General features: G+C 44.3%; 1 protein-coding gene and 1 pseudogene across 6 annotated transcripts in view; one reads left to right on the plus strand and one right to left on the minus strand.

Annotated features, from left to right (window-relative positions):
• The window catches only part of PALM2AKAP2 (PALM2 and AKAP2 fusion), a 287,822-nt gene that overhangs the window by 199,569 nt on the left and 62,919 nt on the right, over positions 1-25,334 (minus strand). For all 6 annotated transcript variants that reach the window (XM_066616313.1, XM_066616312.1, XM_066616317.1 and 3 more), the window contains one exon: positions 23,617-23,747. In XM_066616313.1, coding sequence (XP_066472410.1) covers positions 23,617-23,747 — 131 coding nt within the window. The remainder of the gene's footprint in view (positions 1-23,616; positions 23,748-25,334) is intronic.
• LOC136642853 (5S ribosomal RNA) lies at positions 7,178-7,294 on the plus strand (annotated as a pseudogene).

The following is a 25,334-nucleotide window of genomic DNA, read 5'->3' on the forward strand; positions in this document are numbered from 1 at the left end:
ATCGCAGCATGATCACTGTTCCCCAATGGCTCAGTAACGTTTACATCTCTAACCAGGGTCCTGCGTACCGCACAAAATTAAATCCAGAGTCACCTGTCCTCTGGTGGGCTCCGTGACTAGCTGATCTAAGCCACAGTCATTTAGCACGTCAAGAAATCCGGTTTCCTTATCGTGACCAGAACACAAATTGACCCAGTCAATATGAGGATAATTGAAGTCCCCCATGATTACAACCCTGTCCCTCCTTGTCACCTCCCTGATCTGTTTCCTCATTTCAAGGTCCCCATCCGATTTCTGGTCTGGAGGACGATAGCACACCCCCAGTATTACATCGCTGCACAAGCCTGGTAATTTAACCCACAGAGATTCTACGGTGGAGTCGGACCCACCTTCAATCTCTACTTTGCTGGATTCTATCCCTTCCTTAACATAAAGGGCCACCCCACCTCCAACACGCCCCTGCCTGTCCCTCCTGTAGAGTTTATAGCCCGGGATTGCGGTATCCCACTGATTCTCCGCATTCCACCAGGTTTCCGTTATGCCCACTATGTCAATATTTTCCCTTGTCACCAGACATTCCAGTTCTCCCACCTTTGCTCGTAGACTTCGGGCATTCGCATAAAAGCATTTATACACGGAATGCCCCAGGATGGGCTGCTTATTCGCTCCTTTGTCCCCGCATCCTCTCATTGTGCCAAACCGTCTATCACATCCCATCACCCTACCTTTCCCAATTTCTTCTCCTACCCTGCCTTTGTCTTGTTGTTCTCTAACCTCCCCATCCTCATCCCATAGGGATGAGGAGTCCCGAACCGGATGCCCCTCGGCTCCTGTCGGCCTTCCCCCAGGGATCAGTTTAAAAGCTGCTCTGCCACCTTTTTAATGTTATGCGCCAGCAGTCTGGTTCCATTCTGGTTCAAGTGGAGCCCGTCCCTCTTGTACAGGCCCCACTTGTCCCAAAACGTTCCCCAGTGCATAACGAATCTAAACCCCTCCTCCCTACACCACCGTCTCATCCATGCATTGAGAGCCCTGATCTCCGCCTGCCTAGCTGGCCCTGCGCGTGGAACAGGTAGCAGTTTCCATGCACTGCTTTATCTATATGTGGTGCCTTTACTGAAAACACTTTGTCTGTAGCCTACCTGTTTCTTTTGAATATAAGAAGAATCTGTTGGAGCCAGTCCATGAGTTGAACCCAGTTGATAATTAAGAGAGCAACCAGTTGCTATGACCCTTTCATCACCTGAGCTCATGCAGATGCATTACCCCAATTATTCCCAAACGTTTTAGCATCAGGACTTACAGCTCCAGCCTATTTATACATGATTTTTATACACAGATTTGACTCAACATGAATGGCCACCACAAATGAGAAAGAATGTGCTGATCCCAGGAGAAGGGGGAAAATGCATCCCTTTAAAATCAGTTTAAAAAACTGAACAGTCCTTTAACAACAGCCTCAATGAGAGAGAGAGAGGGCAGCTGGCTGACAATCCATCAAGCCTTCTCTCTCCAGCGGCCCCTCCCCTCCCCCTGAGCATGTGAAAGAAAGGTGATCACTGTGCATTGGTGAAGGGATGGGCTGAGTGAAGCACTTTTGTAACTGCTTGGAGGAGGACTGTTTGATGGATTGTCTTCTTAATTACTCTTATCTTACATCGCAAGGGTCAGCAAGGCTGTTTTTAAATCATTGGAGCAAAGAAACTTTGTTTCTTAAATTGATTTGCTATTGTGCGTTTTTTTGCCATCCCAAGTAGCAGGTTGTTTAACCCTTGATCACATAGCCTAATCTGCCTTGTCAGTTTCGTGATCCACCAAAAACTGAGTCGTGACCTACTGGTGGGCTATGGACCCACAGTTTGGGAACCACTGCACTACCCCATAGGCTCTGTTGCTAATCCTCATTTTCCTTCACAGCTAGTCATCTGCACTGACTGCCAATGAATCTCCCCAACTAAGAATAGCCTGTGAGAGGGTCTTATGATTAGAGTAAAAACTGCAATGGGAGTAAAGAACTAAAGACCCTGAACCACCAGCACAGTTTAGCCATGCTTTGTATGAACATAGATACACACACCTGCACGCTGTTGATTAATACAGTAACTCCATGTTACATTTAACTCCATGTTAAATGATGACAAGCATGTCTAGTTTGGCCCTCATGTATTCTTACGTATTCTATTAAGTTATGTACTTTTTCCTGTTGTTGTAGATTTTATATTCCAGATTTTATCACTAATAAAAGAGGGGGGAAAAATAGGTTGGCTCTCACTTGCAGAGGCCAAGTGAAGAGATGGGTCACTGGGGCTGAACCTGCAAAATTCTGGGCTCTGTTACTGTAGATACTTGCCTATAAGGCAAGGGTAGGTTTTCAGCCAAAAATCATGGAATATTCCATGACCCTTGGATAAGTCAGGGGTAAAACTAGGGAAAGGTGCTTATGAGGAAGAGCTGCAGCTTGCTCTGGAGCCTCACTGAAAGTGCGGGGGAGAAGAATCTGAACTGTGCTACTGTTTTTGAAGACATTAACAAGGGCCTTATGCAGTACCCTGTGCCATTCCCTCCTTCTGTGTAATGGAACAGCCCAGAAGGAGAGAGGGAGGAAGAGAGGGAAATTTTTCCAATCTGTAGTTGTACTGACGTTGTAGATGGCAGGCTTTAAGATCCAGCGGCACCCTGTTTGCCTGCCAAGTCACATGCTGGCAAAGCATCTCCCTGCATCTCTGTTAGCAGAGACAAAGCATGGCTAGATGGAGCTGAGGTCGTGCCTGCTGCTCCTCTGGGCTTCTCCTGGCTGCTGCAACACCACTGAACTGTCCTGACCCCCAAGTGGCCCGCAGATAGGATGAGAAGATTGTCTTTCTCATCTTATAGGCGAGTATCTATGGTAATCCCACCATTGCACATAATGCCATCACCTCTAAAAGCAACCTGATCGTCCCATCAAGTTTATTAATTATTTATTTATTTGGTGAATTTATATCCGGCCTTTCCACTCCAAAAAAGAGCACTCAAGGTGGCTCTTAGTGGTTTAGTGGTCCTCTCTCTGGCTTAATGTATGCTTAAGCAAAACCAGCATGTTCCATATCAGACAGAGCCCACTTACACAGAAGAGATGGTGTAAATCTCAACATAGACAAGTAAAAGCTGAACCTGTCTGTTGGGTAGGCATGTTAGCAAGATCCAAGGAGCCAGATCTGCCTGTCTGTGGAAGGCTCCCATGATAAACAGTTGGCATTTAATTTATAGCTTGCCAGCCAAAGCTGATCCAATCATCCATCTGGGCATAGTTCGCAGATTACTTCATCCCAAAAATTGGTGTCAGTAGCACAGCAGCTTCTTGAATACAGTTGAGCATTCTCATTTTGTTATTTGCCCCTCTGCAAATCCATACTGAACAACACACTGATCAAGAGGTATGACAGGGCATCATGGGCAGATTCAGACATTAGTGGCCCCAATCATTTCCTACATATGGCAGGCTGCCAGTCTGGACTGCACAGTATAAGTACTTGGTGTGGCATGATGGAAATCAAGCACTGAGAGTTGAGCTAGTTAGTGTTTGTGGTTCTCCAGATTTCTGTTATCCCTCTCTCATCCATAGTTTTGGTGCATATATCTTCAGCTTATAAGTCATTCTTCACATGGTGGCAAACAGTATGTTTCCATTAATCTGGTCTATATTCTACCACAAGTAAGAGACCTAGGCTGCAATCCTAACCAACTTTCCAGCACTGATATAAGGGCAATGAAACTCCAAGACAGAGCCTAGGAGAGAGGGGTAAAGGGGGTAATTTATACCTGGGCCCAGGGTCAGAAAGGGGGCCCAGGAGCCAAAGGAGGGGGCCCAGAAACTTCCTGGGCTCTTCCATTTTCCAATCTCACTCATGTGGGATGCTGGGGGGTGGGATTACCGTGGGCACATGGCGACAACTACTGCCACAAGCCAAACACACCAGGCCCAGGAATGCATACATTCCTTAACAAGTGTCACATCTGGGAGGAAACTAACCTGCTACAGTAGCTCTTTGGCTTGTGGATCCGCTTACCATGAAGGAGTGCATAGGAGCTCAGCAACACAGCTGTGGGACTGCAGCTGCTGCAGAAGTACATTTTGGTCCCCTTAGGAATTTCCATTCTAGTGTGAGCCTAAATACAATGCTACTAATCTCCTGCAATGATTTTCTATATTTGAAAGATTTTAGAGAGACTTGGGAGTATGTTTGGTTTTCTGTATTACTGTATTTAGCTGCCAACGCTGGGCAGGCAGTTAGACCTGAGCTCTGCATTGGGAAGACTGGTAGACCTGGGCTCCAAAGACTATTCTGGCTGTTGCCACTTTCCCCCTGCCTGTTTTGCCCCAATTCTGCCCACCCCATCACTCTGTTTCACCCCCTCCCTCTTTGGAAGGGGACCAAAAGAAACTTTGTACCCCCTGGTAAAATTCCTCTCATAGGCCCTGTTCCAAGGTAAGGGAACAAACATTGCCCTACCTTGAGGAAGCCTCCATGATTGCTCCCCAACTGCAGGATGCAGCACATGCCCCACTGGAACAGCTATGCCAGCTATGCTGAAAGGTTGAGTAGGATTGCTCCCATAGTTTTTAACCTGTCAATATTTTACTATATTTTCTTGAATCATTTAGCTTTTAGTTCAGATACTCCAGGTTCCTCCCTGACTCTACCCATTTTATGTACTTGTAGTTCAGGGCAAGCAGCAGCAGAGGGAGTTGGACATTCATAAACTCTCATATTAAAGTTGTCTCTCATGCATCTTCTTTTCATCTTTGCAAAAGCAGTGAGGGAGGGGAAGGCGAAAGCATATTTGCTCACAACACTCTGCTGCAGTTGACAGTCTGACCACTGCTCTTCTGTCTCCCGAGAGGTACCTGAAGCCAGTTTTATTTCCCCAGGAACTGCTGTACTGAAATGATTGTGCCCTTCAAGACCAAACATTCCGACACTGATGCTGCATGCTAACTTTGGACACAGTCAGTGTTTTGGCAAAAATGTAAACTTCTTTCTCACTCATTTCAGCAATCACTATGAAAGATTTATTGAAGGGAACATAAGTAAAGATCTATGTACGGAATTTGACTCTGTTTCCAGTAATTTCTGGTCATCATAAGAGTAATTGAAATGGTCTGGAATCTATTTTTAGAATGTTTTGACTTAAATACTTGGCTGCTGGTACACCTGTTTATCCACTGGGACTCTCTCCTGCCCTTTTTGGGTCTCCCTTTTTCCTGCATGCATTTGTGTATGTTCCCTTCTCTTTAAAAAAAGGATGTGATAGTGGTGCCACAGAAGAGGAGGGGATAGTAAGAGATGAAAAACCTAGGCATACAGATACTATGAATGAACTTTATATTTACTAGAAATAGGATAGTTTTTTTATAACAGAAGTTGCAATCCAATAAATGATCATTCTTGCTTATTTTGATGAATTTTTGATCTTTTAATATCAAGAAAATAAAACGGCAATATGGAAAAAGATGTACATAAATTACTTAAGTAATTCCTCCAGTACTACAGGGGATACGTTTCTGGAAAGCCAACCACTATAGGAAACATCACTATAGGAAATATTATTGAGAATGAGGCAAGAAGTTGGTGCTGATTGGTCCTGCACTCCCCAGAATGCACTGCTCTAATTGATTACAGTAGCTGTCACTCACACCTAGGACACAGAGAGCAGAAATGAAATAGCGCTAATGGAAGCAGCATTATGAGAGGTACTACCCATAAGAATCATCTAGTCCAGGGGTGTCAACTCATTTCATATAGCAGACCATCATTCCTGGTGCCTGCTGCAGGCTGGAAGTGAAATTGTTAAGCTGGAGGTAATGTCATTAGGCAGATGATGGCCAAACATCAGCACTTTGTTCTCACATAGAAACTCATTCACTGCAAATGACAGAAGAGGAAATGTGCAAATCTTGATCATATTTTCAAAATATGGGAGACCTAGTATCACCCTGGGAGAGCCCCATTATTACGCAAGCTGCCCTTTTAGCATTGTTGCTTTTGCCAAGGCATCACTTCATAGCTCTGCACTAGAGAGGTGGTTTGCGAAGCGATGCCTTGGCAGAAGCAGCACTGCTGAAAGGGTGCCTACATGATAATTCAGCTCTCTTAGCACCTTGGCAGCATTCTTTCCCTCTTTCACCCCTCTTGGTCCTTCTTCTATAAGCATTCCTTGCCTTTTGAGGCCTCCTTCTGTTTCTCACTCCCAGAGCCTTAGCAGACGCCACACTGCAGAAAGGGCAGCACTGGGGAAGCCCAATTATCACGTGGGCCAGATAAGGAGCTTCTGTGGCCTCATCCTGCCTCTGATCCTTACGTTTGACACTGCAATCTAGCCCAAAAATAAAGCAGAATTTTCTGTAATATTTAAAATTATGCCTGCTAGTAGTTGTTTCAAACAATACTGGGAGGGACTATTATAAAAACAGCACGAGGCAAAACAAAGTAGAGAGTACTGTGTGCAACAGACAATGGGAGGTACTTTGAGAGACTCCACATTTTTGCAACTCAGGTTTTTTTTTAATTATAAAAAATTTAAATAGTTTTAGTTATAATCCTTGGGCACATGCCTGCCTGAAAGCATAGGGAGAAAATACTATGGGAATAACTATGAGGCACCAGAACACACTTTTGTAGCAATATCTGTGATATTGTCACTATCACTATGGCAACAATAGTGTCACTAAGATAATAGAAATTTATGCAAAAGTGTCCTATCTATGGACCTCTTTATCCAGGCACAGTTTCGGGGAGAGAGAGAGAGAGAGAGAGAGAGAGAGAGAGAGAGAACACTTTGCGATTACTACATGTACTAGTGGTACAAATGCACAATGTACAAATAAATGTACACTGCTTTGACTACTCTAACAGAACTAGAAATCATGACTTATAAATCATATAAATAAATTCTACATTCTTGTGACACCTTAAAGACTAACCGATTTATTGTGGCATGAGCTTTCATAAATCAGAGTTCACTACATCAGATGTATGACGCATTGTCTAAGATTGCGCATATATAGGCACACACAGAGAATGATAAATAGTGGACATATTTATCATTGCCATAACATGCAATAGGAACAGTCTGGGACATTTCTATGCAAAGCTTAAATGAATACCAGAGAAGTGCAGTGATTATTCACAACAGCGGCAGCAACTGTTACCCTGCACATGCCCGATCTCGTCTGATCTCGGAAGCTAAGCAGGGTCAGGCCTGGTTAGTACTTGGATGGGAGACCGCCTGAGAATACCGGGTGCTGTAGGCTTATTCCATAGTCTTTCGAGACTGAAGGTTGCCAACCATTCACAACAGCAATCATGGTGATGACACAATTGTCCCAGTGTTGCCATTTTAGTTGAACACCTGCAATAAATTCTGTGCATGTGAGTAAAGTTGGTGTGCAATTGATCTTGCATGTATACTATATTGACTGTGTATGTGCTCCTCTATATATGTGAGCATATATGTGAGTACTTCAGTAACAGAGGAAGTTCCCTGTGAAAGAGTATATCCAAGTGATTATCAGCAAAAGTAAATAAGCACATAGGCAGAGTTAATTGGTGCTTCTGGATAATCTTTAGGGTGTGCAGGGAGAGGGTGGCGCATTCAGGACATGATAGAAAAGAAAACAAGTGTCAGACAGTGTGGTTGCTATGTTCAACCTCTCCTTCCTGCAATTTTCCAGAGGAGAATTCCTACAGTGGCACCCTTTCCTTTTCCTCCCCACTAAGCTATGGTCCCCAGAATGTTTGCCATGGGGAAAGGACTAAGCACTGAAGCCTTGTAGTCTGACTAAGAGAAATCTTACTCAGTAGGGCCTCCAGATTTTTTGTTTTCATCAGGCATCACCAACACACTTCTGCAATCATAAGGGCTAGAAACTTGCTTTTAAAAAGTAAATAAAAGGCAAGATTCTTTAGGAGCTGAATTCTGTGGCTTCCATCCCATTATGAAGCTGTTCTGTGCTTTTACAAAAGTACATCATGCACACAACCCACTGCATGGAAAAATAAAGCATCACTATATCTCACTCTAAAAGAAAGTTAAAACAAAACATGCCATTGTAAAACACTTAATTCACAGGCCCAAGAATGTGCTTTGGGTGGCTGTGGCAGGAGGTATTTTGATCTGTGTGATAATCCACAAGCACATATTTACAAGCTGCCACACCTGGAATGGAATATCCATCCTAATTTTAGAAGAATATTTTGCAAAGCAGCTGCAGTGGGCCAATACCATGTTGTCCACTGAGCTTCCTTAAGCTTTGCTGAGCTGACAGGCTCCAGGCCAGAAGCCAGAGAACTCAGTTCACCCATTTACATGCCATTCCAAAACAATTCCACGGAAGCCAGTCCATCACTGATCCAACAGAAAAGAAGGCAGTCAAACCAACTATTCACAACATACTAAAATTCCCAGATCACGTCCTCATGGAGAAGCTGGTGAGCTTTTTGAAAGTGTATCAGATACCATTCATGGCTCTGGAAAGGGCTGTTCATATCTGTTACACTCAGATTCCAGCTTTGCCTCCACTGGATTCTGAGCCAAGAGCTCTCAGCACAAAGCCAATGAAATAGCCAACTAATTTTGGAAGAGAATGCGGTGTGTGTATTGAACAGATTTTCACATCCCTATCACTATGGATACAGGATCTCTTTCACAATATGCACACTACTGTTCACCATAGGAAGATTGTGTTACGGAGCTGCTCCAGTCCCAAGAGTCTCCAATTTCAGAAACATTTGAATCTGGAGATGTGCTCTGTGAATCTGTAGTACCATTTTTATGGCACTAAAATGTTGGTCTTCCCAGACAATGTTCCCTGCATCATCCAAATTCGGATCAAAATGAAACTACAGTTTAATTGCCCCATTGAATCGTTGAACATCGGAAATATTCGACCCCTTTACAGAGGTTCAGTATCCATGGATAATTGAGCATCCATGGCATTGGGACCATGGGGGCTGGCAGGATACTAAACTCTGGAAAAGGGTCAGAAATATACCATTTGGATAACAGCCTTCTATGGGCATTCTAATGAATGTGTGAATGATGCCAACCACTGCTGCCCCCTCTCTGTACGTGTTAACTATCCATGGGTCCCTGAAAAGGGCTTCTGACAAGAATAGGTAATTAACAGATATGAAAGTTTGGAACAATCAGTCCCTATATCAGGGGTGCTCAAACTTTCAACTTTAGGGATGCTGGACCTTTAACAAGTGTATAGAAGAGAGAATTGCAGCAGGTGCAACTTGTCATCCCACAGATGACAAGCTGCACCTGCTGAAATTCTCTCTTCTATACACTTGTTAAAGGTCCAGCATCCCTAAAGTTGAAAGTTTGAGCACCCCTGCCCTATATAATCCCTTTACAAGCATACAGTCCCTTTAAAGAGTCATAATGCAAGTTGATCTTAGAGATGCAGGTAAAATGCAGAGGCATCCAGATCTTCAATTTGATTCCCTGGATCTGGTAAAATCAGGCCCATTTTAGCCCCTTGGCTAGATGGACAGAATGTCCCAAATGCGTCCAGTCAGGTCTAGAAAGAGCTGGGTTACTCAGGTGCCAAGGAGAGGCACATTTCAGATGTTCAAATTCCAAAATACCAACTGGGACCATGTTTGGACATCTGGGTTGATAATCTGGTCAACCCCAAACACTTTCCAAATTGGACTGGGGTGGGGGATCCACAGCTGCTACTGGATTGCCAAGTAGCAGCTGTGACGGAGGGAAGGTTTTTGCTCAGTTTTGGCTGGGGTGCCAACTGCAGCCATATCTGAGTTGGTTGGATCTGACCTAAGAGGTCTACAACTTGGTGATGTCTCATTTAGATTACTGCAAAGCACTTACATGGAGCTGCGCTTGAAGAAGGTCCAGAACTCAGCACTAGTGTGGTTACCAGGGTTCTGTGGTGTGATTCTGTTGGACTGCTGTTCTGGTGACTACACTGGCTCCTGGTTCACTTCCAGGCTCAATTCAAGAACTGGTTTTTACCTTTAAAGCCCTTCATAGCTTAGGACCAGGGTACCTGAGGGACCACCTTCTCCCATACATTCTGGTTCACTCCCTGAGATCATCACATGAAGCCCTCTTGTGTGTACCATTTCCAACAGAAGTGGGGGGGGGCAGTAGCAAGGAGTAGGGCCTTCTCAGCAGTGGCACCACAATTATGGAACTCCCTCCCTCACAACTAATGAATTGCCTCCTCCCTTGAAGCATTCCAGCAGGGGCTAAAACATTTTTATTTGGGTTGGCATTTGTATAGTGCTGGTTTGTGGTGGGGATTTTTGTACTGTATTGCATTTTTTGGTTTTTATGTTTACTTCTATAGTTCTATGACTGGCATACTGGAATCTTGGCCAGGAAGGAGGCATAGAAGTGCCTCCTTCTTTCCCAACAGCATGAGCTACTTCACACAGTACTATAGGGAGTTGTTTTCCCATAGTCTAAGTTCCTTACTGTCTACTGAAACATACTTTTTCATGTTACTGCCAAATTTTCCATCACAGTTGTCAAATGCCTTATGATGCAACCAGTCTCCCCCACTCCCTCCTGAGCTACAGTGTAAATACATTAAGGTTTTTTTTGTTGTTGTGGATCTACAATATGTTTGAGTGGGTTTGGATTAAGAAACTGTCAAATACCATGCTTTAACAACATTTTCCAGTGAAAAAGCTGTTTAATTTAGTTTGACGAAGCAGCACTGAAATGGATTCACTGAAACGAAGAAGAAAAAAATATGGAAACAATGAGATCACAGAGAGTGTGGGGATTTCCCTTGCCTGGGCATGAATGAGGCCGATTGTATTCAAGAGGGTATTTTTCACCCCTCAGTTGTTGCACTAAACATGCTCATGGAGAATGATTCTCCACTTCTTTTACAGCAGAGGTCATGCTTGCCTTACCAAATAAGGACTTGTCATTCATTCATGCAAATGGTGGAATCTTGTGCCCACCCTTATGCTTTGTTTATGCATTATCCCTTTAGCAGGAGCCTGTGTCCAGCCATAGTCCCATTGTCCTGACAGAATTAACTGCTAAGTCCCTGAACTTGTCCATATGCGGGGTTCCACTGCTTTTAGTTCAAGCAAACACCAGCCAAGGAGACAGGGTGCCTTTTTTCCCCCCACCAAGGCCATCCAAGGTTATGCATTTGAGACATGCCACCCACAGCCCTGGAGGAAAATGCACAGAATAACTGCTCTATTTTGGCACAAGACAAGCTCTCACCCTTGAGTGCTACAACTGCAGAGTTGCCTTCAGTTTGATTTCCAAGAGAAGCATGATTTGAAGCAAAGCTGGGACTGCATTAAAAGCAGACCTGCACAACTTGTGACACATTAAGCCAAGTGCATTCTACCAGTCATGCATTGTGGAGGCATATGTGAAGGCATGTTATGCACCAGTCTATAGAGATTTGATGTAAGTACCTTCTGTTTCTGATTTGCCAGGTCCTGGGAGGTCACACTACATAAATGGTGGGCTGCATTTCATTTGGTGGTCATAAGTCGTGCAGACCCATCTAATGTTTCTTAACCAGTTTCTACCCAATACAAGCATCTCTGCTTGCAAGAGTGGTAGGTACTGTATCTATTTATTAGAGTTTTGTATTATCAGTCTTCATAATTGAAGGCAGTTTTTCAAGCTTTTGTGTATTTGGCCATAGTTGCCAACCTGCTAGTATTTTACTGGTCCAAGCAATAAGATCAGATCAAATCCAGTCAAGCAATCAGCTTTGATGATAACGGTATGCTGCTTTGGAGTCCTCCTGATGGGGAGGGAAAAGGCAGGATCTAAGCATTGTAGGGTGCAATCCTGACTCTCATTTGGGCCAGTGCAAGTCCCTTGCACCAGCCCAGGAGTGTTGCAAAAGTGCCATAAAGCACTTTTGAGCCACTCTGAGGGCTCAGAGACAGATGAGTTGGGTGACGTGGGCCCCAGAGAGAAGGTGAATTGCATCAACAGAGCTCAGCCAGCACAGAGGTCTGGGGGGACATGGGGAAGGCAGGGAGGAAGCAGGAGGGAGGTGTTTTGGGGTGGGGGGAGGGCAGGCAGGAGGCGGGGCCAGGATCTGGCAGTTATGCCATTCCTGACCCCGTTCCCGGGTGGCCCAGGGTAGTCCCCGGCTGCTTGGATTTGTGCCACCTTCTCAGGTGGCACAGATCCAAGTAGACCCATTGAGGCCACTGCATGATAGGGGGCAAGAGTAAAGGTTTCCCCTTGCCTTGGACAGCACCACTTTTGGCCCCAAATTTGTGCTGGATGCAGCGCAGGCCCACTGGCCTGTCTTTTTCCAGCACAAGTTAGGTTTGCATTCATAAATATATAGATCAGCAAGCAAGTTACAGGTTCTGCACATAATCCACCAGGTTTTGTCCAGATTCCACATGCCACCTGCCCTCCCTGGGGCCAGTATGTTAAAAATTCTGCAACCTTCAGTCAATTCAGTCTATTCCAGAGACTGTAAATGGACTTATTTCTGAAGCTCTTCCAAAAATGGGTTGAAGTAGTGAAGAGTTTGTGAATGATAATTACTCCTTATATAAGATAGCTGGCATGGTAGCCTTTCTAGGAATCATGGTTTGTCTTTTAAAGCCAACAATGCAGAGGTATAGATAATAATCACAGATTGAAATTCTGTTTGTCTTAAATAGGTGAGAAACTTAATTAGTGCTATTCATTTGCAGAATGCAAAAGTTTTTCTAATAAATACATGCCCCCATGGCTGTGTGTGAGCAATCTTCCAAAAATGAAACAAAATTAAATGACACATGGATGACCTTGTGATCATTCCACAGAAGTCAGAACTGATTGTTGCAGCCACTTTTCACAATGTAAAGTAGCAGGATTAGGTCTGGGAGGCTTTCTATGAGCTAAACCAGGGTTTCCCAAAGTGTGGGTCATGAGTCCATGCCAGGTGCGTTGCGACCCTGGCCCCCCCACCCACCCTCCCTTCCTTTTCTTTGTTTGGCTCCAAATCAGAGCCGTTCCAGAGTCATGGCCCCAGAGTCCTCTTCCAGGTCATGCTGGGCAGGTGATCCACTCTAGACCTCTGCAGGCCTCAGAGTGGCCTGCAGAAGCCTCTAAAAACTACTTCAGAAGGCAACTTTTGGTTTGAAAATAAGAAAAAGCTTTCTAAGGCTTCTGCAGGCCATTCTGAAGCCCACAGAGGCCTGTAGAGTGGGTTTCTGGCCCGGTGCAACCTGGAAGAGGCCTCTAGGGCCTCCCCTGGCACCACTAGGAACATTGTGTTGGATGAGGTGGGTTGCAGCGTGGTAAAGACTGGAATTGCTGATCTAAACTGTGCTGAGTTTTTCAGGAAAAGCCTGGTCCAAACAAAGTTCAGCCCTTTAAAACTTTATTTCAGCAGGAGAGTTAAACACATGGTTGCATCTTTCCCACAAAATATTTATGCATTGCTGTGTTAAAGACTTACTTTCCACCTTTCCTCCAGATACAAAACCAAGGCAGCTAACAAATAATAAACATGAACACTATCTCTGCATCCTGAGAAAAACCCATGGGAACTGAAAGTCTGCATACCATAGGTATTGCATTTTATAGGAGCTGCCATTACTGCATTTGAATATTTCTCTGCAAGGAAGTGATTCCCAAAGTCTATGCTCAACTCTGCAGATTCTGAGATCAAAACTTTTCCTTCAACCCGTACAACAAAACAAATACAGTGCCAATTCCACTCAGAGCTGGCAAAATTCTGAGGCATGTCATTGCGTGAAATAGGCTCTGTGTGAAAAATGGAAAGTTGCTAATATCCAAGAAACTTGAACATTTCCGTTATTCATGTGGGTGTTATTTCATACGGCTCTCCATGTGAAAATGAGTGGCGTAACCTCAAAGACAAACATGTGAATTGGCCCAACGTTCATGCAATTCACTTCATAGAAAATAGTCACTGAATAGAAAATGGCACTAAGCAGTACCTATATGAGACTGCATAGGGACTAGATGTAAATTGTTCCGAGCTCCCTGAAGGAAACACTCGTACATACATAACAAATACCATCACTTAATTATTTGTTTTTCACATTTTTATACCACCCTTCCTTACCACTACCAAGGAGCTCAGAGTTGTATACAGAGTCGTATACAGAGTCTCCTTTTGTTCTCACAACAACCCTGTGAGGTAGGTGAGGCTGAGAGATAGTGACTGGCCCAAGGTCACCCAGGAAGTTTCATAGCTGAGTGGAGATTTGAACCTGGGTCCTCCAGGTTCAACTCCAGAACTACTACACCATCCTCACATATTAAAGAAAGCAGATGAAATGAGACACAGGCAAGGCCTGGTTTGAACATCACATGAAACCATGGCTTATTCCAGGTTCTGTTCAATGTTCTTGATCCTTGGACACATGTCTTCCTTCTTCCCTTTCTGCTTCTGGTCATGGTTAGAACATCCTAATATTTGCCATTATATTTGAACCCAGGAAATCCTGGCTTGTTCCAAACCATGAAAGGACATGAAAATCTCCCAACTCTTGTGTGTCAAGAAAGGGAAGTCTTGGGAATACTGGACAGAATCAGGATTAAGTCATGGTTCCATGTGACATCTTAACCAGGCTACAGCTGAGTTGGAGATAGATCAAGACATTGATCACTCTAGGTCAGGGGTGCCCAAACCCTTGCCTGGGGGCCACTTGCAGCCTCAGAGGCTCCCAATCAGGCCCTCAGGGAGCCCACAATCTCCAATGAGCCTCTGGCCCTCCAGAGACTTGCTGGAGCCCATGCTGGCCCAATGCAACTGCTCTCAGCATGAGGACAACTGTTCAATCTCTCATCTGCGCTGTGGGACGAGGGCTCCCTCCACTACTTGCTGTTTCATGTCTGTGATGCAGCAGTGGTAGCGAAGGAAAGGCTGGCTTTGCTTTGTGCAAGGTCTTTTATTGATTGGTTGGCAACCTTCAGTCTCGAAAGACTATGGTATAAGCCTACAGCACCCGGTATTCCCAGGCGGTCCTTGAGCTCTTCTAAGACCTTCATTCATTCATATAAGTTCCATCTCTAATATATTCATTTATGTAAACTTATTCAAATTTTAAATTGTAAATTAATTCTTTCTTTCCCGGCCTCTGATAGTGTCAGACAGATTATGTGGCCTTCCTGCCAAAATGTTTGGACACCCCTGCTCTAGGTGAAAAGAACAGATTTTGAGTCCTACCGTGACTGCTGCTAATGTTGCTAAAAGAAGAGTTTCATGTTTCCCAGCAGACACTATTTGTCTTTTAAAAATGAAGTCAGTATAAGTAGGAAGTCAATAAAGTTTCCATAGAACTCTCAAATATACATTATGGAAGGCTTGCTAGGCTTGTGATTAGCCAATGGAAGAAAGGCTCATGCGCTAGGCAAGAAACCTTGTGGGTGTCAGTTGGCCTTACTTTTGAGTAAACATTATTAGGGATAATAGCTCAATTCTATGCTCCCACCATCTTCCAAACACTTAAGTTTTCTTTAACAATTGTAATAGTTTTCAATTCCATTTACATTTTCTGTAACAATTATTATAGTTTCCCATAATAATTGCAAAGAACGGAAAGTCCTTCTTTATAGTTATAAAGTAGACCTCTACAATACTGCTTAACATAACATAATTTAATTTAGGGCGCAATCCTAACCCCTTATGTCAGTGCTTTCTAGCACCAGCATAGCGGTGCCAATGGGACATGTGCTGCATCCTGCAGTTGGGTGTCACTCACGGAGGCCTCCTCAAAGTAAGGGAATGTTTGTTCCCTTACCTCAGAGCTGCACTGCCCTTATGTCAGTGCTGGAGAGCACTGTCATATAATGCTGTTGTACAAATCAATGGTAAGGCCACACCTGGAGTATTGTGTCCAGTTCTGGTTGCCGCATCTCAAAAAAGACATAGTGGAAATGGAAAAGGTGCAAATGAGAGCGACTAAGATGATTACGGGGCTGGGGCACCTTCCTTATGAGGAAAGGCTACGGCGTTTGGGCCTCTTCAGCCTAGAAAAGAGAAGCCTGAGGGGGGACATGATTGAGACATACAAAATTATGCAGGGGATGGACAGAATGGATAGGGAGATGCTCTTTACACTCTCACATAATACCAGAACCAGGGGACATCCACTAAAATTGAGTGTTGGGAGAGTTAGAACAGACAAAAGAAAATATTTCTTTACTCAGCGTGTGGTTGGTCTGTGGAACTCTTTGCCACAGGATGTGGTGATGGTGACTGGCCTGGACGCCTTTAAAAGGGGATTGGACAAGTTTCTGGAGGAAAAATCCATTATGGGGTACAAGCCATGATGTGTATGCGCAACCTCCTGATTTTAGAAATGGGTTATGTCAGAATGCCAGATGGGCCTATGCCTGGAGGGCATATGGGCCAGAATGCCTGGAGGGCACCAGGAAGCAGGTCTCTTGTTATCTGGTGTGCTCCCTGGGGCATTTGGTGGGCCGCTGTGAGATACAGGAAGCTGGACTAGATGGGCCTATGGCCTAATCCAGTGTGGCTGTTCTTATGTTCTTATCACATAAGGGGTTAGGATTGTGCCCTTAGTCAATTGGAGCACATACTCCATCCACGCTGATGGAGTGTGTGCTTAATGCTGGGGTGGGGGGTCTTGGGAGGTGATCAGATGGCCAGTGAGAGGTAAGGAAAAATCTTTTTTATTTATCTCCTGGTAAGCTGCCTGATCACCTTGGGCCCATGCCTTGTTCTTCTGATGGTGTACATCTGAGGATAGGAAGGGGGTGAGGCAGGTTGCAAAATCAAGGATAGGATCCAGTGTGTGCCTTCCTTGAACCTCCCCCAAACAGCTGAACCTCCTTCCTGAACCTCCCCCAAACAGCTGGGCAAGACTGGCATGCCCATGGAGCCACTGCCCATTTCCCAAGCGGCTCTGTCACATGCAATGGCAGTGCCACATTTGCACCATTGCAGGGCCATTTATGTCAGCAAATTGATAGGAACACTGTTGTAAATCACCATAGGATTCGACTGCCAGATGTTCCACTACATCCCTGAAGGATGCAACTCTCTACAAACATGTAGAAAATAAAATACTGTTAGCTGCTCTGATGACTCTGTTGCTCTGATAGCAACATGGGATAGATCCAATAGAGATATAAATTCGAATCAAGATAAGAATCGTTATTGTTGTGAGCCACTCTGGTGGCCCCTGTGAGGGCAGGACGGTGGAATAAAAAATTATTAAATGTAGAAATAACTTTCTACTTCACTTTGTGTCCAATGGCTACTTCCAACTTACCCCTCATATGCTTTCACACAGAGCCATTAACTTTGTAAATCATAAACATTTACATTACTTTGTAAATCATAAAATTGTAGGGTTTAACTATGGCAGCCCAGTGAGCAAGATAGTTTGTAATGGACTTCATAATAAAAATTAAATATGAGTCTGACCCTTAGAAATTACACTGTTCCTAAGCAGCCTCCTAGCTATTATAAGAGGCAATTTCACATATTATACAATAACCTGGTTTGTCTTTGATCATACATGTCAATAGGGGGTATAGCCAATCTCACCTCTCTGAAGAGTGCACCTGTAGAATACTGTACACATATTTCCAAATAGTTATGTGTCACATTCACACTTCAAGCTTTTCAGATGTACACTTAAAAAACACAATGTGCACAGGAGGCCTAAGAGTGCTTTCAAAGAGATCATTCCAGTTACATTTTCTGTAACAATTGTTATAGTTTTCCATAATAATTGCAAAGCACAGAAAGTCCTTTCTTTATAGTTATAAAGCAGACCTCTACAATACTGCTGAACATAACATAATTTAGTCAAATCAAATATGTTTTTTTGTTTTTTAAATTGTGGGAAGAACCCACAGGTTGTATGCAGGTTTTTGAGTGCTTGTAAAGGATAACTGTTTAGTCCCCAGATGCCAGCTTTCCATTCAGCAATGTAAACTAACAGACTGTCACGTGGTGAAAATAACTGCAAGAGACCTGAATATGAACCAAACACATATCAGCCTGGGAGGAAGGAGGCAGATCTCTATGGTCTGATCTTATACTTACAGCCCAGTTCCCTTATTCAGAAAAGTTCCATACTGTGTGTGCTGGAATCCATCTCTCTTCTCTATATGCTCTTAGAACCTTCATTCTCCAGGTACCTTATGTGCTCTTTTTGGTATTAAAAAAGAGCCTCCCATTCCTACTTATGGGGCAACCACATGTTTTAAAGCTTTAGGGCGCAATCCTAACTAACTTTCCAGCACTGACATAGCTGTGCCAATGTGGCATGCACTGCATCCTGCAGTAGGCAGGCAGCCAAGGGGGTTTCTTCAAGGTAAGGACATGTTCATTACCTTACCTTGGGGCTGCATTGCGGCTAAATCAGTGCCAGAAAGTTGGTTAGGATTGCGCCTTTAGGCTCTTCCCAAAGTGCCTCCTTAAGACACATCACTCTGGCTTATCCTGTTCTCTCCTACCATTTTACTTTCCCTTCATCTCAAATGTATCTCATATTTAGGTGGTAAGCTTGCAGAGATGGTCATTTGTGTTTTGTCATTTTTGTTCAGCACCAAATAATTGTAGTGGTAATTAACAACAATAGCAGTAATACTTCATTTAGGTTCAGTTTATTCTTATGAGAGTTTATTCTTATGAGAGCAGGTGCAAATCTTATAACTGGCTTAGCCTGGGAGCCCTGCAACAGAGAAAATCTTGACACTACTAGGAAAGAAAAGTAAATGGATCCGTATGTGATCCAGCTCTAGACCATCCAGTGTTATATTTAACTTGGTATGTAGCAGAATCTACTTAGGCAGTCTGTTCAAAATGCTGTTATTCTGCCAAGCCAGAGTGCTTTTATAAGAATAGGACCAACCTAGCAAAATTCCCTAATGACACAGAAGGCATTCCTGCACAGTAATGGCAAGATGGGGTCCAGTATTTGGGATTGGCTGTCATGCTCTGAATTTGCCTAAATTTGCCTGAATTTGAGATATTTGCCTGGATTTTTGTCTGCTTCTTAAATCCAGCACCTGTCTCCAAACTACAGACAACAAATATGACTCATAATGAGACATGGCTATCAAGTAGGGAATAGATATAGATGTGTTCCACCTGTTTATGATTTAAATAGAGCATGTGGGCTAATTTACCTTCTATTTACCAAGCTGCACCCATATGTTACATGACAAAGCAGGGGCATGACAGGTTTCATCTAGGGTGGAACTATATACTATGAAAAAAATTAGATTGCCACAGGAAGCACTGGACTGTCTCTCCTCCTGTAACACTTAGGACAACTTACAAGGTGTAATGATAATGTCATGATTTCAGGACAAGAAGTACTTCCCTGCCCCTGCTCTACTTCAGTGGATGTGACTGGTGGGTGGAAGTGCTGACAGGGTGGAAATGCTCAGCACAATGACATCAAGATATGAGGCAAGTTTGTACTACATGCTGCACAATTTGATGCATGTCTATTCAGAATCCTATGCATGCCTATTGTATTAAATGGGACTTACTCCCAGGAAACTATGTATAAGATTGCAGCCTAACAGCCCAGTCCAATTGGGCTTGTTACAACAGAGTTCCACTATCGTTAACCGTGCATATGGTAGCACAAGCAGTATGCAACTGGTAGACGAGTTTGGAGCCGCCACCACAAATATTGGCAGCTGTGGCCTGCTACTGCAGCCAGTGACCTGCTCTAGAACATAAGAACATAAGAACAGCCCCACTGGATCAGGCCATAGGCCCATCTAGTCCAGCTTCCTGTATCTCACAGCGGCCCACCAAATGCCCCAGGGAGCACACCAGATAACAAGAGACCTCATCCTGGTGCCCTCCCCTACATCTGGCATTCTGACTTAACCCATTCCTATAATCAGGAGGTTGCGCATACACATCATGGCTTGTACCCCATAATGGATTTTTCCTCCAGAAACTCGTCCAATCCCCTTTTAAAGGTGTCTAGGCTAGACGCCAGCACCACATCCTGTGGCAAGGAGTTCCACAGACCGACCACGCGCTGAGTAAAGAAATATTTTCTTTTGTCTGTCCTAACCCGCCCAACACTCAATTTTAGTGGATGTCCCCTGGTTCTGGTATTATGTGAGAGTGTAAAGAGCATCTCCCTATCCACTCTGTCCATCCCCTGCATAATTTTGTATGTCTCAATCATGTCCCCCCTCAAGCGTCTCTTTTCTAGGCTGAAGAGGCCCAAACGCTGTAGCCTTTCCTCATAAGGAAGGTGCCCCAGCCCCGTAATCATCTTAGTCGCTCTCTTTTGCACCTTTTCCATTTCCACTATGTCTTTTTTGAGATGCGGCGACCAGAACTGGACACAATACTCCAGGTGTGGCCTTACCATCGATTTGTACAACGGCATTATAATACTAACAGTTTTGTTCTCAATACCCTTCCTAATGATCCCAAGCATAGAATTGGCCTTCTTCACTGCCACCGCACATTGGGTCGACACTTTCATCGACCTGTCCACCACCACCCCAAGATCTCTCTCCTGATCTGTCACAGACAGCTCAGAACCCATCAGCCTATATCTAAAGTTTTGATTTTTTGCCCCAATGTGCATGACTTTACACTTACTGACATTGAAGCGCATCTGCCATTTTGCTGCCCATTCTGCCAGTCTGGAGAGATCCTTCTGGAGCTCCTCACAATCACTTCTGGTCTTTACCACTCGGAAAAGTTTGGTGTCGTCTGCAAACTTAGCCACTTCACTGCTCAACCCTGTCTCCAGGTCATTTATGAAGAGGTTGAAAAGCACCGGTCCCAGGACAGATCCTTGGGGCACACCGCTTTTCACCTCTCTCCATTGTGAAAATTGCCCATTGACACCCACTCTCTGCTTCCTGGCCTCCAACCAGTTCTCAATCCACGAGAGGACCTGTCCTCTAATTCCCTGACTGTGGAGTTTTTTCAGTAGCCTTTGGTGAGGGACCGTGTCAAACGCCTTCTGAAAGTCCAGATATATAATGTCCACGGGTTCTCCCGCATCCACATGCCTGTTGACCTTTTCAAAGAATTCTATAAGGTTCGTGAGGCAAGACTTACCCTTACAGAAGCCATGCTGACTCTCCCTCAGCAAGGCCTGTTCGTCTATGTGTTTTGAGATCCTATCTTTGATGAGGCATTCCACCATCTTACCCGGTATAGATGTTAGGCTGACCGGCCTATAGTTTCCCGGGTCCCCCCTCTTTCCCTTTTTAAAAATAGGAGTGACATTTGCTATCCTCCAATCTTCTGGCACCATGGCTGTTTTGAGGGACAAGTTGCATACCTTAGTCAAGAGATCTGCAACTTCATTCTTCAATTCCTTAATAACCCTTGGGTGTATGCCATCAGGGCCCGGTGACTTATTGATCTTTAATTTATCAATGAGGTCTGAAACATCTTCTCTTTTAACCTCTATCTGACTTAACTCCTCGGTTAGGAGGGGCCATTCGGGTAGCGGTATCTGCCCGAGGTCTTCTGCCGTGAAGACAGATGCAAAGAACTCATTTAATTTCTCTGCCATCTCTAAGTCTCCTTTTATCTCCCCTTTCCCTCCCTCACCATCCAGAGGGCCAACCGCTTCTCTGGCGGGTTTCCTGCTTCTAACATATTTGAAGAAGCTTTTATTATTCCCCTTAATGTTGCTGGCCATGCGTTCCTCATAGTCTCGCTTGGCCTCCCGTATCACCTTCTTACATTTCTTTTGCCACAGTTTATGTTCCTTTTTATTCTCCTCATTAGGGCAAGACTTCCATTTACGGAAGGAAGCTTCCTTGCCCTTCACAGCCTCTCTAACTTGGCTGGTTAGCCATGCGGGCACTCTCCTGGATTTAGTGGAACCCTTCTTTCTTTGCGGTATACAGCTCTGGAACAGGTAAGCTGGCATGGGGGGGCAGATTGTGGGCAGGGAGTGGGTGAAACCAGGCATTTGTTGAGGAACCAAGGTGTGGATGAGGGTGGATCTGGCGACTCTCATCTCCTCTTTCAAAAACCTCCCTCCCTCTTTTCCTCCTTGGACATATGTCACCATAATAAGTGATGTATGTCTGAGGAGACCCATAGGCAGCCCAAGCCTTATACAGAGGTAAGAAAAAAAGATTTTTACTTAACTCTCGTTTGCCTTTGGGTCATCCTCCCAATCATAAGTTGTAGCACGTGTCTTTCTGGTGTCGCTGCACTGGCGCTGGTGGCAGGGATAAGACTGAGGCCTAAGTCATGTCAGTCCAGTAATCATAGGCCATTTAAACAATTACTATCTGATTACATTTAAATAAATGCACATTACCAAAGCCCCACTATAGATACCTTTTACAAATCTATGTACTGTGGAGTGGTTTGTGACAGTGGAAGACATTTCTGCTATTGCAAAATGGTTGTCAAAAGAGTGTGGAGCGCTCCATAAGCGGCCATTTTGGGAGTGCTGCCACAAGAGGCAGTGGTGATTCCCAGACATTGCTGGACCTCATCGTGTCTTTTGGAGCAGGTAAAAAAGCGGTGGGGCAGGGAGGGGGCAAAATGGGTTGGGAGGAGGGAGGAACAGGGGAGGGTGGCTGTGGATCTGGAGGCAATGGTGCCTGCCAGATCCTATCCCCTCTTTTGCAAGCCTCCCCATCCTCTTTCTCTCCTTGAATGCGTGCCAGTGACACACTGCTGGCACAGGTTTGAGGAGACCCATTGCAGGGCGGGAAGCTTATGGAGGGGAAAGGGGATTTAAATTTTCTTTCCCATCTGCAGTCTCTTGATCTGCCTCCCTCCTAAATACAGTGTGCACCTTTTGGTGTGTCAGCACCAGCATGGGTGGCGGGGGGGGGGGGGAAGGATAGGACATTGAAAGAAGCATAAGAACTTAAATTTATGAAACAGGACAGACCATTAATGGCTTTAAAAATTTATTTTAAACTTTATATTCTCACTTAAGGCCCAAAACAGGTCCTAAAAGTTAGCTTAAGCAAGAAGTTTAATAAAGACAACCAGAAGAATTACAACCAACAGAACAGAAAACCATCAAGCAAGATTAAAATCAAAAATTAAAAAAAATCACCAACCACAATTAAAATCACACACCATTGGAGGAATATTACCACAAATGGTATCAGTCAAAGCCTGGTGCATCAAGGTTTTGAGCAGTCTCCTGACCACCACCAGATGGCGCTCACTTGAGAAGCAAATTCCACGAAGAGAAGACCATAAAAATGCCTCATTTTGTCATCACCCAGAGCACACTAACCTTTGTAAATACGAGAACAAAACAAAGTTGGAAGAAAAGCCCATTTTAAATATTTTGTTTTTTATTTCCTAACAGGAAAATGAATACACTGAAGTCAAAATAGCCTCATCTAGAAACAACTCCACTCTTAAACTTGCAGGTCTACTGATTATAGCATGCCCTCACTAACTCAATTTGGCACCCACTGATTAGTCAGGTAAAACCTTAATTGATTAATCCACCAGTGGAATCAATTGCAACCACAGCAAAAAATGATTTATGAATAAGATGAGCAGTTCTGTGCATCCACTTTTCATGGAAATGTAACTACACAATACATGACATAATTTGCCCCAAGACAGAGGTAGACAACAGAACAATTAGAAGATGGATTTGTACCTACCTATGGATGTTTCCTTCAAGCTTTTTCACTTTCAGCTCATCCTCTTCAGACTGCCTCTTTCTGGCTTCCTCTTCTGCTGGAGAACTGACAGGCATTCCCTGCAACAGCCATTTTTCCCGGAGTGCTTTTGACTGGGTGGAAGAGGATAGAGAAATGAAAGAAAAAGCTCAATTTGTGAGATGTTCAGCGACTCCTGCTCTTAAATATTTGATAGCCCTCTTGAAATCACTGATTACTACTTTCAGCACTTACACACATTTAGTGCTTTGGATAAATCCCTCAAGATCTCCATTCAGCCAGGATGTCATGTCTACTCTATGTAATGTGCGGGTCATTGGTTTGTTAACTAAGAGTAATTTTAATTGTGCCTCCAAAAAAATAATCAGACTGATGGAAAGCACCACCTATAAGAGGACTGAAATTCTAAGTGCCCAATCCTATTCAGTGCATGCCGGCTCACCACTGGCACGCACTGTCACAAATGTGCCATAAGACACGTTTGCAGCCCTCAGCGCTGATGGAGCGCTGGTGCTAGCCCAGTGCTGACCGGCGCTGGGCTAGAACCAGTGGAGCACTGAAGCTCCGCTGCTTGGCGGTCGCGCAGACCAGGTAGGTCACTGGGAGGAGGCACTTCAGGGTGGAGGGAAGGCAGAGAGAGGGTGGGAGGGAGCATGCCAAGGGGATAGAGTGGGGCAGGCGGGACCAGTGGAGCAAAGCTGAGCCTCTTTGTTGGGCCAGCCACCCGACACGGAGGCTCTTACTTCTACGCCGACCCTTGGGTCGCCATAGAATTGAGTAGCCCCATTGTGGGGTTACTCACCTTATCCAGGGAAAGGGGACAAAAGTCTCCTTCTCCTGAGGAGGCATCGGCGGCTGCCTGGGACATGTTGGATGCAGCTGCGGCCATTTTTGGTGCTGCTGCAGCTCTGCACACCAGGCAGCTCCAGATTGAGCTGCCCACCAGTTCAGGACCTTTTTTGAGAAAGGGAAATATTTGACAAGGTTCATTATGTTCATATTAAGTACCCAACTCCTCAATCTAGTAAAGATCCCAAAATTTTGACAGTAGCTTGACTAGCAAAGAAAGGATTCCTGTATGTTTTAAAAGTTGTGCAAAAGAGGAAATTTTGACAGGGGCGGCTTGTAATGCATAAGGGATGAGAAAAGCTGCAACTGTTGACATTCCTGTTCTACTAGAAGCACAAGAATCCTGTAACTCAGTGTTTCTCAAATTGTGGGTCGCAAGTCAATTTCAGGTGGGTCCCCATTAATTTCAATATTTTATTTTTAATATATTAGACTGCTGTGTGACTACATTTTTGGAAATGTTACACATCTGTACTTTTAACAGGCTACTATGTATATGCTTTTAATAATGATAGTCACTTCTGGGTAAGTGTGGGTAGGTTTGCAGCCTCGGATTGTTAAAAATCTTCCTGCTTGATGATGTCACTTCCAGTCATGACATCATTTCTTGTGGGTCCTGACAGATTCTCATTCTGAAAAGTGGGTCCTGATGCTAAATGCTTGAGAACCACTGCTGTAACTCATTGCATTTGGCTCCCCTGCCCATGGCAGTGAAAACTTGGATGTGCACATTGTGCAGAATTCACAGCCCAAGAAATTTCAATTGACTTCTAAAAACTCATTTGGCTCCACTGAAGGTTCTCAGATGTTTTGCCTTAGGAGGGACCTTGAAACTCACTCTAAATTTCATT

Source organism: Tiliqua scincoides, chromosome 2 (genome assembly GCF_035046505.1).
Source record: "Tiliqua scincoides isolate rTilSci1 chromosome 2, rTilSci1.hap2, whole genome shotgun sequence".
Lineage (NCBI taxonomy): Eukaryota > Metazoa > Chordata > Lepidosauria > Squamata > Scincidae > Tiliqua > Tiliqua scincoides.